Genomic DNA, 12,642 nt, shown 5'->3' with positions numbered 1-12,642 from the left:
AAGAGTGCAGGGCTAATTAATTGTTTGGCTCAAATTGCGTCATGTATGAGTAGGACATGGCTTAATTCGAACCAAACTACTTTGAACCTAGGCAATGAGATAGACCATGAAACTAAGAAGCTTACAAATCAATTGTCTATTCAACTACAATTGTCTATTGAGACTAGGTGATTTATGAAAAAGAGTGTTCACCCTTTAAATAGATTTTTTTTCTTACGATTCAGTCAAAAAGACTTCAATATTTGCATAATTATAACAGTAGTTTAACAATGTGATAAAAAAAGAGAGGAGATAATTAGATAAAAATTGAAATTGCATTAATGATTTTACAATGCATACACTTACAATCGGCTTCTTCAAGAATAATTTATTTGTCGCTCAATAGAGACTAACCTTGGTAGTAGGATAGCTGTCGGGTAATAAGATAGTTATCATCTTGATGAAAGATGGTAATCGTTTGTTCGAAAACTCAGCATGAGCCAAGCATGTAGCGAGATGTCATCTTGATGGAGAATGGTGCAAAGCAACAATCTATTAGAAGCCTGGCGGGAGCCAAATTTCCTAGGTGAGACAGTCAATAAAAACTAACTACTTTCCTTACGGTCTAATAGCATGACATTGATGGTAGGATCCTAAACTAAGGTCTTCCTTGTCATATCCAACAGTGTGACGTGGATGAAGAGAATTACACTAAACCTAAGACTATGACCCATGTTGATGAGCGATGGGGGAGTTAAACTAAAATAAATAAAATAAAAATAAGTGTCCACGAGGGACAAAGATAGGCAGTGTTGTTAGATTTGGTTGTGTTGGCAGGAGCCTGAAGCTCTTCGCTCTTTCTCATATTTACAAAATTCCTCGAGTAGTTGGTGGAAAGCTATCTTCATAACAATTCTACCCCGTGTCTGAGGTTACATGAACCATTTAAGCAACTAAGCGATCATGGTCTATTAGTCTTTACCACATATATAAAATGGTTACAGCCTTCTATGAAGTGAGGTAGTTATGTAACTATTCCACCACTTTCTTTATTATGTATGGTTCTTAATTAAAGTGGTTATTGGAGTGGTTAAGCTACTAAACGGTTGTAACCTCTTATATTTTGTTGTGTAGATGGTGGTTATTTTGTCTTATCACTTTGATCTTGTGACACATGTTCCATAACCACAGCCATTTCAACTCGATCTTTATCTGATTTCCAACGATTATTCTTCCACCAACCGTGTCGATTGCTAGTCGTTGGTAATTTTTGTTGTTATTTCGACTATTTCTCTTGTTACTCCAACAATTTTTGCCATGGTTGGTTGTCAGCTGTTAATAGCCAAAATTGGTCGTAAAGATGCAGTAAGGTATTATTGTCATGTTACATCTTCTAAGCTGCACAATCTGACTATGTCGGATCAAGTATAGACAATGCCCCCCACATCTCTTCATATTCAAAAAATGTGAAAAGACATTGTTTCTTTTGATGAAAAATCATGCTAGTAGCTTTACGTGGCAATTCCCCATGACCACTCTACTTGTAGTTCTTGAGTCATGGGGTTCACTAATGGAGGAGCACAAGAGGTTGCTCCCTAGGCTATTCGGTCCCAATGTTGAATTGCCCCCAATGTTCATATTATAAAGGATATCTTGGTCAAAAGTTTTTCCTAACACCAACTTGAGGTGGTAAATTTTGGCATTTTTTGCAAAGATCCAGTTTCTTAAAGAACAAGTATCGAGGGTTGTTCTCCGTTCTCATAAGGGCGAAGATAATCTTTCTACCATCTTTAACAATAAAAAATAAAAAATATTATCCCAGTCTCTCTATGCATAGCATCGACATCTACTGTCATGGTCAACCAAGTAGAATGTGGCAAATCTCCATATCAACCACGTCATACATTACTTCATCTTTATAATATTTACCAATGGAAAAGGGTATATGACATCGTTCAGTTACCTTTATTTCACTGACCCTCTTAATCCATCTAATCGTGTATGGAGAGGAGTGTCTTTTTGTCTTCAGTTACAGCTTTTTCAGCATAATTTTCAACACAAGATTCTCACTACTCCCACTATTGATGATAAGATCACATACCCTTTGGTTTACGGTGCACCTTATTTGAAAGATGTTATGCTGTTATAGATCTACCTCCTTTGGTGTGTACAACAATTTTCTCACAATTAAAGGCATGTAATTCACCATTATCAGATGGTGACCTCCAATTCATCGTCGGTGTCATATCATGAACATGATGATCACAAGCTCTATCGTCAAATTCATGTTGCCTATCATTACGAATATAGGTATTTCTTAAAGCTTTCATCAAACGGTCAATCACCGCTTACAGTCCTTGCATAGCTTGCAAATTCTCTCATTGGAAAGTTACAAACATCGCCACTATGATTGGATTGCTCCCTAAAGCATTGTCTATGGGATTGTTGTTCGAACAATTGTTAGATGGCGTTGAAACAACCAAAACCTTGAATACACAAGATAATTTCTTGAATCTACAAGGGAAAAGAGAGAGAGAGAGAGAGAGAGAGAGAGAGAGAGAGAGAGAGAGAGAGAACTTAAATATTTTTATTTAATAATGTGTAATGTGTTTTTCTTGATTACACCACTAATAAAGAAAAATTAAAACCCCAATTGGTAATTACTAAAAATAACAAAATTTTAACCCTAATAGAAGTCTTAATTCAACTATAATAAAACTTACCCGAAATAGTAAATTTTTTTGAAAAACAGAAAGTCCTACAATAACCATGCTGGAGTCTTAGCATAATTACAAGTAATTTCTATAAAAAGATAGAAATGTAAAACTATAAGGGAAATACGACAAAAATCAAAATTATTAAAAATAGTAAAAAATTTCTAATTTTTTTCATTTTTAACTAGAAGTGTATGTTTTCTCACGAAACGGACAAACACGACCCCTGTCATGTTTCTGTTGACCTCGAATGGCATGTTACAATAAAGATTCATAGGTTGTGCATCCCGTAATGATACCCGAATCAAAAATTATTGTCGATTTACAGGTCACACTTCAAAAGATAATTTCTCCCTATTTAGATTGAATTTCTTCATACCGGACATGCTGAGGCCCAATTACATCATGACTACGTAGGATTGGACTTGGATCTGACAAACTAATTTCGCTTCTGTTTGACCTTCTTTTGGTCTAGTCATGTTAGGAATGTATCCATGCCAGGTCTTACATCAGAGAGAGAGAGAGATGAGAGATTTTTTGGAAGGAAAACTTTTTGAGAAATAATGAAAGGTAGGAAATATTTTTGAAATTTTATAAGAAATGCTACCTGGCAGGCTGATGGGCTTTTGGACAGTAGAAATGCTACCTGGCTGGGGTGATGGGCTTCTGGACAGCAAAGTCCAAGCCCGGCCAGCCCACTTCATAAACAGGCTTGTGTTTTAAGCCCGAACCTAACCCTCGGGCTTGATACTCTACCCCAAAACTCAAGTGTACCACATCAAGTTTCAGATAAGCCTGCTGATATTTGACTTTTCCCTCAATCCGGGTGGAACTCACCTTATGAATGCGTTGGTTGGCACGTAAACTCAAGTGGACCCACATATGTGCACTTTTACATCCGGGATTATATTTCTACCGTAGAAATTATTTTTATGATGGAACTCGCCGATAGTAGAGGATATCTTAAAAATTCAAAAAATAAAATAATAATAATAATAATAATCTAAAATTCACTCTTTTCTAATAGAGCCGGCCGGTATGGCCAAGACCAGGGTCAAGCCTTACAGCCCCCGGGCCAGGCTTGGGCCAACCTTGACCTACCCCTAGCCCAGCCCATTGCAACCCTACTTAAATATTATACTCTCTCTCTCTCTAGCGTGCCACCCATATATATCACAGATTCCATGCCATCGTGCATGCATGTAGCTCCACTAGCTCCATAATCACATAAAATCACAATAAATATAAATTGCAAAGCTCCCTACCAAACACCCTTTATAAAAGACATAGGAAGAGCCCATTCCATTCCACATCCCTATTTGTCTCGCCCAACTCCCAACCATACTCAATGGCACTCAACCACCTCTTACTAGCATGCTCTCTCCTCTCCCTATCACTAGCCGTTTGTGCCCATCTGGGCCCCACCTCTTATGGGTATGGCCCACAATCAGACGTTGTGTATCCAATGGCTGATGAAGACAAGCATCTCACGAGCGTAGGCGTACGAGGAGTCGTGCAGTGCCGATCAGGCCTCAAGCTCGGTCCTCTTCAAGGTGATTTGCTTGTGCCTATGTTGTGAGTTTGCCACTATTTACTGAAGGGTGGAACTCGTCTCCTGTATGTGTAGCACACGTGCGTATTGATCTAGACTGCCCAAATTTCGGGCCCTATCACACTGACCGCTAATAATTGCTAGGATTGTCTGATCAGTGTTGTGATTCAATCACAAATGGGCCAAAGATTTGGATGGTCTAAGATTGGTTTAAGATCTCTTTTCTATTATTTTCACCACTGTCCCTAGATCTGCACACGTGTCTGAGATTCGGACCCTTCATCTTATGTGCCTCATTCTGGGGGATGATAGCCCATAAAATAATGCCAATGGTCCCAATTCCCAACATCCGGCTAGTGGCCTTTAGGATCAATTTCGACCATTGATCAATCTTTTCTTCCATCAGAAATCCTCCATTTGGATGATCTGGGCTTTGGGCTATGCTTATCCACAATGAGGTCCACTGGATGAACGATCCAGATCTTCTACACGTGCCACATAGTAGATGAGATTGATAGAATATTCATTTCACACGGCATTACCCATAAAGTACAGTCTTAAACTACATTGCGTGGTGCCCAACGTGATTCGGGCATTACATCCTATCCGTCCATCTCCCTCACGTTCTCCGTGGTCCCCAATAATCAGGCCCATCCAACACTTAGGTGAGCCACACCATAAATCATTCCTAAAATCACATGGTGTGGTCCACCTGAAATATGAAACGGATTGAAATCATCGGATGTCCATTCATCCCGCTGGGACGCAGACACTGAATGGATCAGATGGCATATACAGAACATGGTTAGCCCACTCGAGTTTTTTCAAATTTTCTTTTATAAATCAAAATTATTTCTTTTTCTTATTTTGTATTTAAAAAAAAAAAAAAAAACCCAAATGCTTCGTGCCAATGTAGGAGCTGTGGTGAGAGTGACTTGCATGGGCCATGATGAAAATGGCTATGACCTGGCTCCCTACACCACCTTGTGCGAACCAACCGACGAAAACGGCTACTTCTTCATGGCAATATTGGCTCCCTCAGGGATGGACCATCTTTCAGAGTGCAAGGCGTACCTTGAATCCTCATCATCGGAGACCTGTAACGTTCCCACCGATGTCAACAACGGAATGAGCGGCGCGCTTCTAGGTTCTTACGGTCTTCTTGATCACAAGAAGACGAAGCTATGCACCGTGGGCCCATTCGTTTATACGACAGGACCCCAAGCTGTCGGCAAAGGTTATTGGAGAGTGATTAAGGAAATGTTGGTGTTTTGATCATTTCATCCAAAATGTTGGTGTTTTATGGCTAGTGTTGTTGATTCATGAAAGCATTGTTTGATGGTACACAATAAAAATACCATTGGGTATGGTTTATGCTGTAGTTTATTATTTCTATTTGCGAAGAATTATTCAATACATTGAATGCATTTATACAAGTATAGTATCTAATGCAAATGTTTTCACCATAATTATAGTATAAATAGTTGTTGTGGGCCCACCGTCATGTGTTAATGACATCCACTTGGACTATCATCCATGTTGCATAGGCCTAAAAATCAGGCTAATCTGAAATGCAGGTGGGCCACAACAACAGGAATAGTCGAGAGGGAGACACCTACCATTGATTTTTTGGATGGCTCATTGTGTTGTGTATAAGCCATCCAATGCATTCAATTCAAACATTTGGGCATTTAAGTGTTTCACATGAATGCATAGAATGGCACATACACAACACAGTGGAACCTTCATGAATCAATGGTGGGCAACTCCTTCCCTACTATTTTTGTTGTTTTAGCCCACCTAAGTTTTGGATTGGTCTGATTGATTGATCCAGAAAGGTAGTGTTAGGGGCGGGCTGGGCCTGGGTTATCTTGGGTGTGGATTTGGGCCTGACGGGTCAGCTCTATTCAAAATTTTGATTTTGCTTGACCCGAGCCTAGCCCATTGACATCCCTAGGTGGCATGCATGATTGTCGGAGTGGATGTCATCAACACATCATGGCAAAGCCCACAGCCATTTGCATTATAATTGCAGTGAAAACATTTGTAATCGATAGTACTTCCCCCAGCGATCCCGCATGGGATGTGTCATGATGTGTGATGGACATTCATGTCGTGCATTTGATAGGTCTCTTATAGATTGTGGGATGTGCCAAAAATCAACTGTATCCTAAACTCAAGTGAGCCATACCATGTAAAACTATGAAAGTATAGAAATCATGTCTAAAACATCTAAAAGCATTTGGTGGGGCCACCTGAGTTTTGAAATGGCCTGAAATTTGGAATGACCCCTCATCCAAGGAACCCACACAATGGATGAGCTGGATGTCTAAAACACATCTCATTAGGCCCTATGTACAATCAGAAAAGTCCCAATGGGTGTACATGCACTTTCAATTGTTGTATGTCGTGTAACTCATCTAAGTAATGGTTCAACCTGATTTTTAGGCCCATTGGTCATCATGGAAGCTTACATCTGATTAGTAAGATGGATGTCACTGAAACATCACAATGGGCCCATAGGTCTTGGAAGCTTCCCATGAAGTCGACCTCATAGTACCTTTTCCCGCACCATGTGTGTTTGTATAGATAGAGAGAGAGAGAGAGTTCCACCATTCCATTCCTTTTCAATTCTATTCAACTCATACTCAATACAATCTTAATGTAAGATCTCTATAAGGTGGGCCTTATTGATCAAACGATCTGGATTGTCCTAAAGGTTGGATAATGTGATCGGGTAAACCAGTGGGCCCCACTACATTGTGATGCTTCTAGAATATCTGGGTAACGGGTGGAATGCTATAGTTGTGATACGCACACAGCTGTTTTAGCACAACTAGGATTTGGATGCATGTGGAGCCTTGGGGAAAAGAGTTTTGATGTCCGATGCACATCTGTGTATATAACAGGGCTGGGTCCCCAATCCTACATTAACCCGACAGAAGGAAAATTTCTATCAAAGGTGTATGGAAAGGAAGATCCCGGCATTCTAATTCTTCAGCAATGGCGTCTCAAATAGGTACGTTATCTTCCTCCTTTGATCACCATATTCTATGCACAGCAAGGTTCTTCGGTGATTCTGCAAATAAAAAATCTAACATCTTCATGAAAAACCAACAACACCCTCTATTCGATACCTTCTTAATTAACTCACCAGCCCCATCCCACTGAGGTTTGGGAGAAGCATTCTAGCTGCAGTAGGAGATGAAATAAACTCTTTGGCCTTACAAGCTCGGGTAAGTCCACTCAGCTTATGCAATCAATACAACTTGTGTACACAGCCCACATGTGTCCTAACTTAATTTTTAAGTAGATCCACCAGTCAAGTGGGCCACCATTTGCAAAGAAATGTATAATTATGAAAAACTTGGCTGAGGTTTTCTAACCCATTCACCTATTATCAATGGGCTGAATTATTTTTGGGAGTGCACGTACAAAGCCAGACCAACCTGATGGATGGGTTGGATCTCACACCTATTTGTCATGCTAGCACATGTGGCATGTACATAATCCATCTTGCACACCTGTTAGGCTAAGCAAAGGTGCACGCACGACTTTTAAATTCTCACAGGTGTGATTTATAGAGACTTTGGGGGAAGTTGTCATCCGCAATGTAATTCAATTGACAAACCAACTGTCTAGGATTAAAGAATTATGGTCCCACTTATCAAAATTAAAAATTAAATCCCTGCACATTATGCCAAGTAGGGCCGTACATCGAGCAGATGGTGCTGAGTTGAGGTTGGCCAAGCTTGCCTTAACTCGTCCATGCTCACCTCAAGCTCACCATTAAAGCTTGCCTTGTTTGTTAAAACTTTCGAGGTAAGTTAGTGGATTGAGTTAAGGCGAGCTTACCTCGAGTCGAGGCAAGCCTACTCTCACCTCAATTTATTATATTTTTTCTACAAAATATAAATTAAAAGTTCACAACTTACATGAGCCATGGTTTGAAGCTGTGAATAATCGAACTCAATAGAAAAAAAAATTTTTAAAAAAAAAAAAAAAAAAAAAAAAAACACTGGACAACGGATAATTTTAAAATAAAATACATACATATATGCATATAGATAGAGAGAGAGAACCTCAGCGATGAGAGGGTTTTTATCTTTTTGACGTAGCTTTTTTTTTTTTTTGTGTTAGCTTGTTAGTACACCCACTGTCAGTTCACACTTCACTGTTAGCCACCCCCACTAGGGACATAGCTAGCCTCAACAGTCCTGTGAGTTGCTTTGTCACTTGTTGCCCGCAAAGATAAAGAATGAGAGGGATTGGGAGAGGAGACTCACGCTCTCTAGAGTTCTCAGGTTCTCTATCGCTCACAGATGCCAATCGTTGCTCAGGATGGTATTGAGAGAGAGAGAGAGAGAGAGAGAGAGAGAGAGATGGGTTATGATTTTTGCTTAGGAAAGAAAGGGGAAGAGAAGGGATAAGGAATGAGGATCGGGCAAGGTTAGGATTTTGAAAAGCATCAAGAAATGGAGAAAAGGGACGCAATCGTCCAGATAAATTAGAGATTTTATTTTATTTTATAACTATTTATAACAGCAAGTTGAGTTGAGGTTGAGTTTCGAGGCAAGCCGAGTCAAGTGACCCACTACTCATACTAAACTCGTTTTTTGACTGGAGCTCCTAAATACCATTCACCTTAGACTAGTCTCATTAAGTCAATTTCAGTCTTAGGTCAGGTATTTTGAAAGGATTTCATACAATTCTTATACCATTACTCCCGTTGAGATGATATATATGGGTTTCATACAATTCTCTAAACCTTTCCTCCCATTGAGATTTTATATATAAATTTCTACATACTGTTCAGCAGAATACCAGAATTCTGTCACAACACAGTTATTGCCTGACCATTTTTCCATATTTCAATCAGGTCTTAATGGGTTGCGTGCAGATAAAAATACAAACTCAATTATTAAATGGGTCCGGTCCATTCCTCCCTCCAGCTTACCCAGCTTGACCCATTTGCATCGAACCATTTACTACTAGACACACTAAATGAACGGTGGTGATCTTGTACATATTTTTTACAATTGCATATAGGACGCGTTACTCTCACGCTATATTGTCAATGATAACTGTTTTTCTCACTACCGTTGATTTGAATACCGACATTCAAAGGCTAGGATCATCCAATCCATGTGTCACTTAGACATCTTGCCATCCATGACAGGTCCCACTAGATGAACAGTCCAAATTGATACATAATCCTGCCACGTGTATTGCATCCAGATGGCCATACCATTTTTACCGTTCTTCCAGTTCTATCATACCATCCTTGTACCTACAACTCGTCCGGAAAGAAGCTTAACCGAACCTAGCCATAAAGACGTCTAGGTGCAATGTGGTCCATGGTCTGGTACAGGACATGGTCAGATGCTGTCGTGCGGTTATGTGGACCCCACGCAGGTGCCTGGGTTCCATATTCTCTTCAGGAATTATACCAACGCAAGTGTGGTAATGGGCAGGGTAGCTCACCTGACCGGACTGGGTCAGATTGAGCCTAGACCCAACCATTGTCTCAGGCCTCAGGTCTTAGATGTTGGGCCCACCAACACATTTACACTCCTAGCCGTACCTGGTATGGATCTTTGCACACAATATATGGATTTTTAATATTGACAAGTGGGGCCCATGGTTTGATGGTCTGGATAAAGTTGTGGGTTGTGGCCCACCATGAGTGGAATGTCTCAAATGTGTAGTTGATAAGACTATCTTTGCATGTTTAACTGCAACATGTGGTGTCTAAGTGGGCCTTATTCACTGGGAGATGGAGAGATGGGTCGTGGCGGTTTCAAGGCAACTGAGTATCCGTAACTTTCATAATTTCTCTTGCGGTTTGATAACTGCCTGATGTAGAGCAGTTCGCATGTCTAAGATGGATCAGAGAAGGCCTGATGCAAAAGTCATCAAGACCATCATAACTTTAAAAACAGGTATATCTAGTAATTGCCCATGCTAAATTTGCGAGATTCCATCATATCGATGGTCAAATTCTATGTTTATTTTCACTTTTATTATTTTAGTAATTTTTAGTTTGATTATAACTCTTCATCCGTTGAGCTTTAGGAGTTGCGTCCAACATGAAAAGTGTTTAAAAAAATTAGGAAAATAATGTGGCCAAGTCACATAGGACACTTACTATAAATAAAAATTTACTGTTTATAGTAAATTGCAAATTCTATGAGTTTTAGTTGTAGTTTGATTCTGAAACTTTTGTCATAGCTTAGTATCCCTATTTAAAAGGTTGTGAATTTGTTTATTTCATTCATTAATCAAATTATGAATTTTATAGAATTTGTTTATATTTTCCGTCCTTTTTTCCTTATGGATTTAAGAAGTCTCTGTGAGGAGCCTAGAGAAGCTCTATGAATTCAGAGTAGTTATCCCCTTGAGGAAGACGGTGATCAACCTCATCACGTTCATCTGCATCACTGCCTTAGCTACATTTTTTGTAAAATGTGCTTAGGACTCATGATTAAGGAATCCAATCAAATATATTTTAAGTACTAATTTGTTAAGTGCAAAGAGATCAAATGCAAAGGAAGAGAAGTCAGGTTCCATCACTGCCTCACAATTTGTCATAACAAACATAGTTTCTTTAGATCTCTTTTTATGTCAATGAAAGCGGTGTAACATTCTTCTTACGATATCAGATGCATTTGGAAATATCCAACATTCAAACTTCCATCTTGATCCAGAGAATTGCTTTCAAGTAGTTGAATCCTAATAGTTGCAATGCTTAAAAATGAGTTCATCCTTCACAGAAGATAGAGATCTCCCAACCTGAAGATAGAGATATCCGAAGATAGAGATCTCCCAACCTGTAGATAGAGATATCCCAACCTGTGATGCTCTTTTACATGCTCCATCAACGGTTGAAAGAAATGCCACCCTTATAGATTATTGAACCACAAGCCCCACATGTTAAGATGGTATGATATATATGTTCTAAGATGGCCACACAAATTTCAGGCCATTCCAAAACTCAGGTGGCCCAACTAAGCTTTTGAATGTTTTAAGTATTACTCTACATGATTTTAAATTTGTGGCCCACTAAGTTTCAAATACGGCTGGAACATACCATAACCTAAAGGGGACCCATCAAATACCCGGTATGGAAGTCCAACATGCAATGTGGGGGGCTTAGAGCTTGACCTCATGGGAAGCTCTCATGAGGTGATCTCTTAAAAGGTGTTAGGAGGTCAAAGTGATAGGAAGCTTCCATGAGGTTGTGCTATGTGGGGCCCACCTTGATGTGTGAAGAACATTCAACCCATTAATAAAATGCACCCTTTTATGGTGGGCCATGAGCCTAAAAATCAGGCCAATCCATGACTTAGGTGGGCCACACCATAGACAACAATCGAGAGTAGATATCCACCCATTGAAATCTTTATGATCATTTATAGGACTCATTGAGATGTGATTTATAAATCCAGCCCATCTATTATATGTGTCCCACTTGAATGAGGGGTCGCGCCAAGTTTTAGCCATATCCAAAACTCATGTGAGCCCAGCAAATATTTTTAGATATTTTAAGCATGATTCTGAGAATATCTCATAACCTAGAGGGACCCACCAAATAGACTGTGGATGTCCGATGCACATCATGGTGGGGGCCACACAGCTCAACCTCATGGGAAGCTTACATGATGTTAATAAAGAGAGAGGTGGAAAGTAAGCTATATTTCAAATACCAACCAAGACGATATGATATGATATTTGATTTTTAGAGGTGAAGGTGGGCCATCAAAAGTTTTAATTTGAAATTTTATAAAATACTACCTAAAGTTTATAGAATCAATGTTTCTGCACCCTTTTTTTAATGTTTTCATTAAAGTGCCTTCCCTCTTATAGAAAACAATTACAAAAGAGCAGGATTCACTACAAAGCTTTGTATTCACGAAACAATATACAAAGCCACCATTGACCATCAGATGTCTTTGGAAGGTTCGCTTTTTAGCTGCTCCACAGGGATAGTCTTGTCATTTCAAGTTATTGGCAGGAGATGCTACATATGATAGTTACCTGGGTAGCCATTAACCAAAGGCAAAGACGACTAATGTAAAAGGAGGCCCACTTTAATATGTGTGTGACATCCAATCCATCCATCATTTGGGAAAGGTCATGCTAGCATATGAGAGGAAAAATCAGGCCAAGGCAAAACTCAAATGGGCCACAACATAGGAAAAGTGAGGATGGGGATGCCCACCATTGAAAACATCTTGAGGTCTACCGTGATGTATATATCACATTTAATCCGTTAGCAAGTTGCCCACCAAGATCATGGGAAATCCAAAATATTAACTTAATGGAACCTTTTATGTGCAGCAAAAAGATTTCAATGGTAGGCATCTTATTCTCGTTCTATCTGATGTGGCCCACTTG

At 39.5% G+C, this 12,642-nt stretch overlaps 1 protein-coding gene across 1 annotated transcript; it reads left to right on the top strand.

The window, feature by feature from the left end:
• Positions 1–5,142: 5,142 nt before the first annotated feature.
• On the top strand, positions 5,143–5,520 carry LOC131231835 (protein SEED AND ROOT HAIR PROTECTIVE PROTEIN-like). The gene has a single exon (XM_058228140.1). The coding sequence runs from the start codon at positions 5,143–5,145 to the stop codon at positions 5,518–5,520; it is 378 nt and encodes a 125-aa protein (XP_058084123.1).
• Positions 5,521–12,642: the final 7,122 nt, after the last annotated feature.

This window comes from Magnolia sinica, chromosome 17 (genome assembly GCF_029962835.1).
Source record: "Magnolia sinica isolate HGM2019 chromosome 17, MsV1, whole genome shotgun sequence".
NCBI classification, from domain to species: Eukaryota; Viridiplantae; Streptophyta; class Magnoliopsida; order Magnoliales; family Magnoliaceae; genus Magnolia; species Magnolia sinica.
This window is presented reverse-complemented; position numbering and strand designations above follow the sequence as displayed.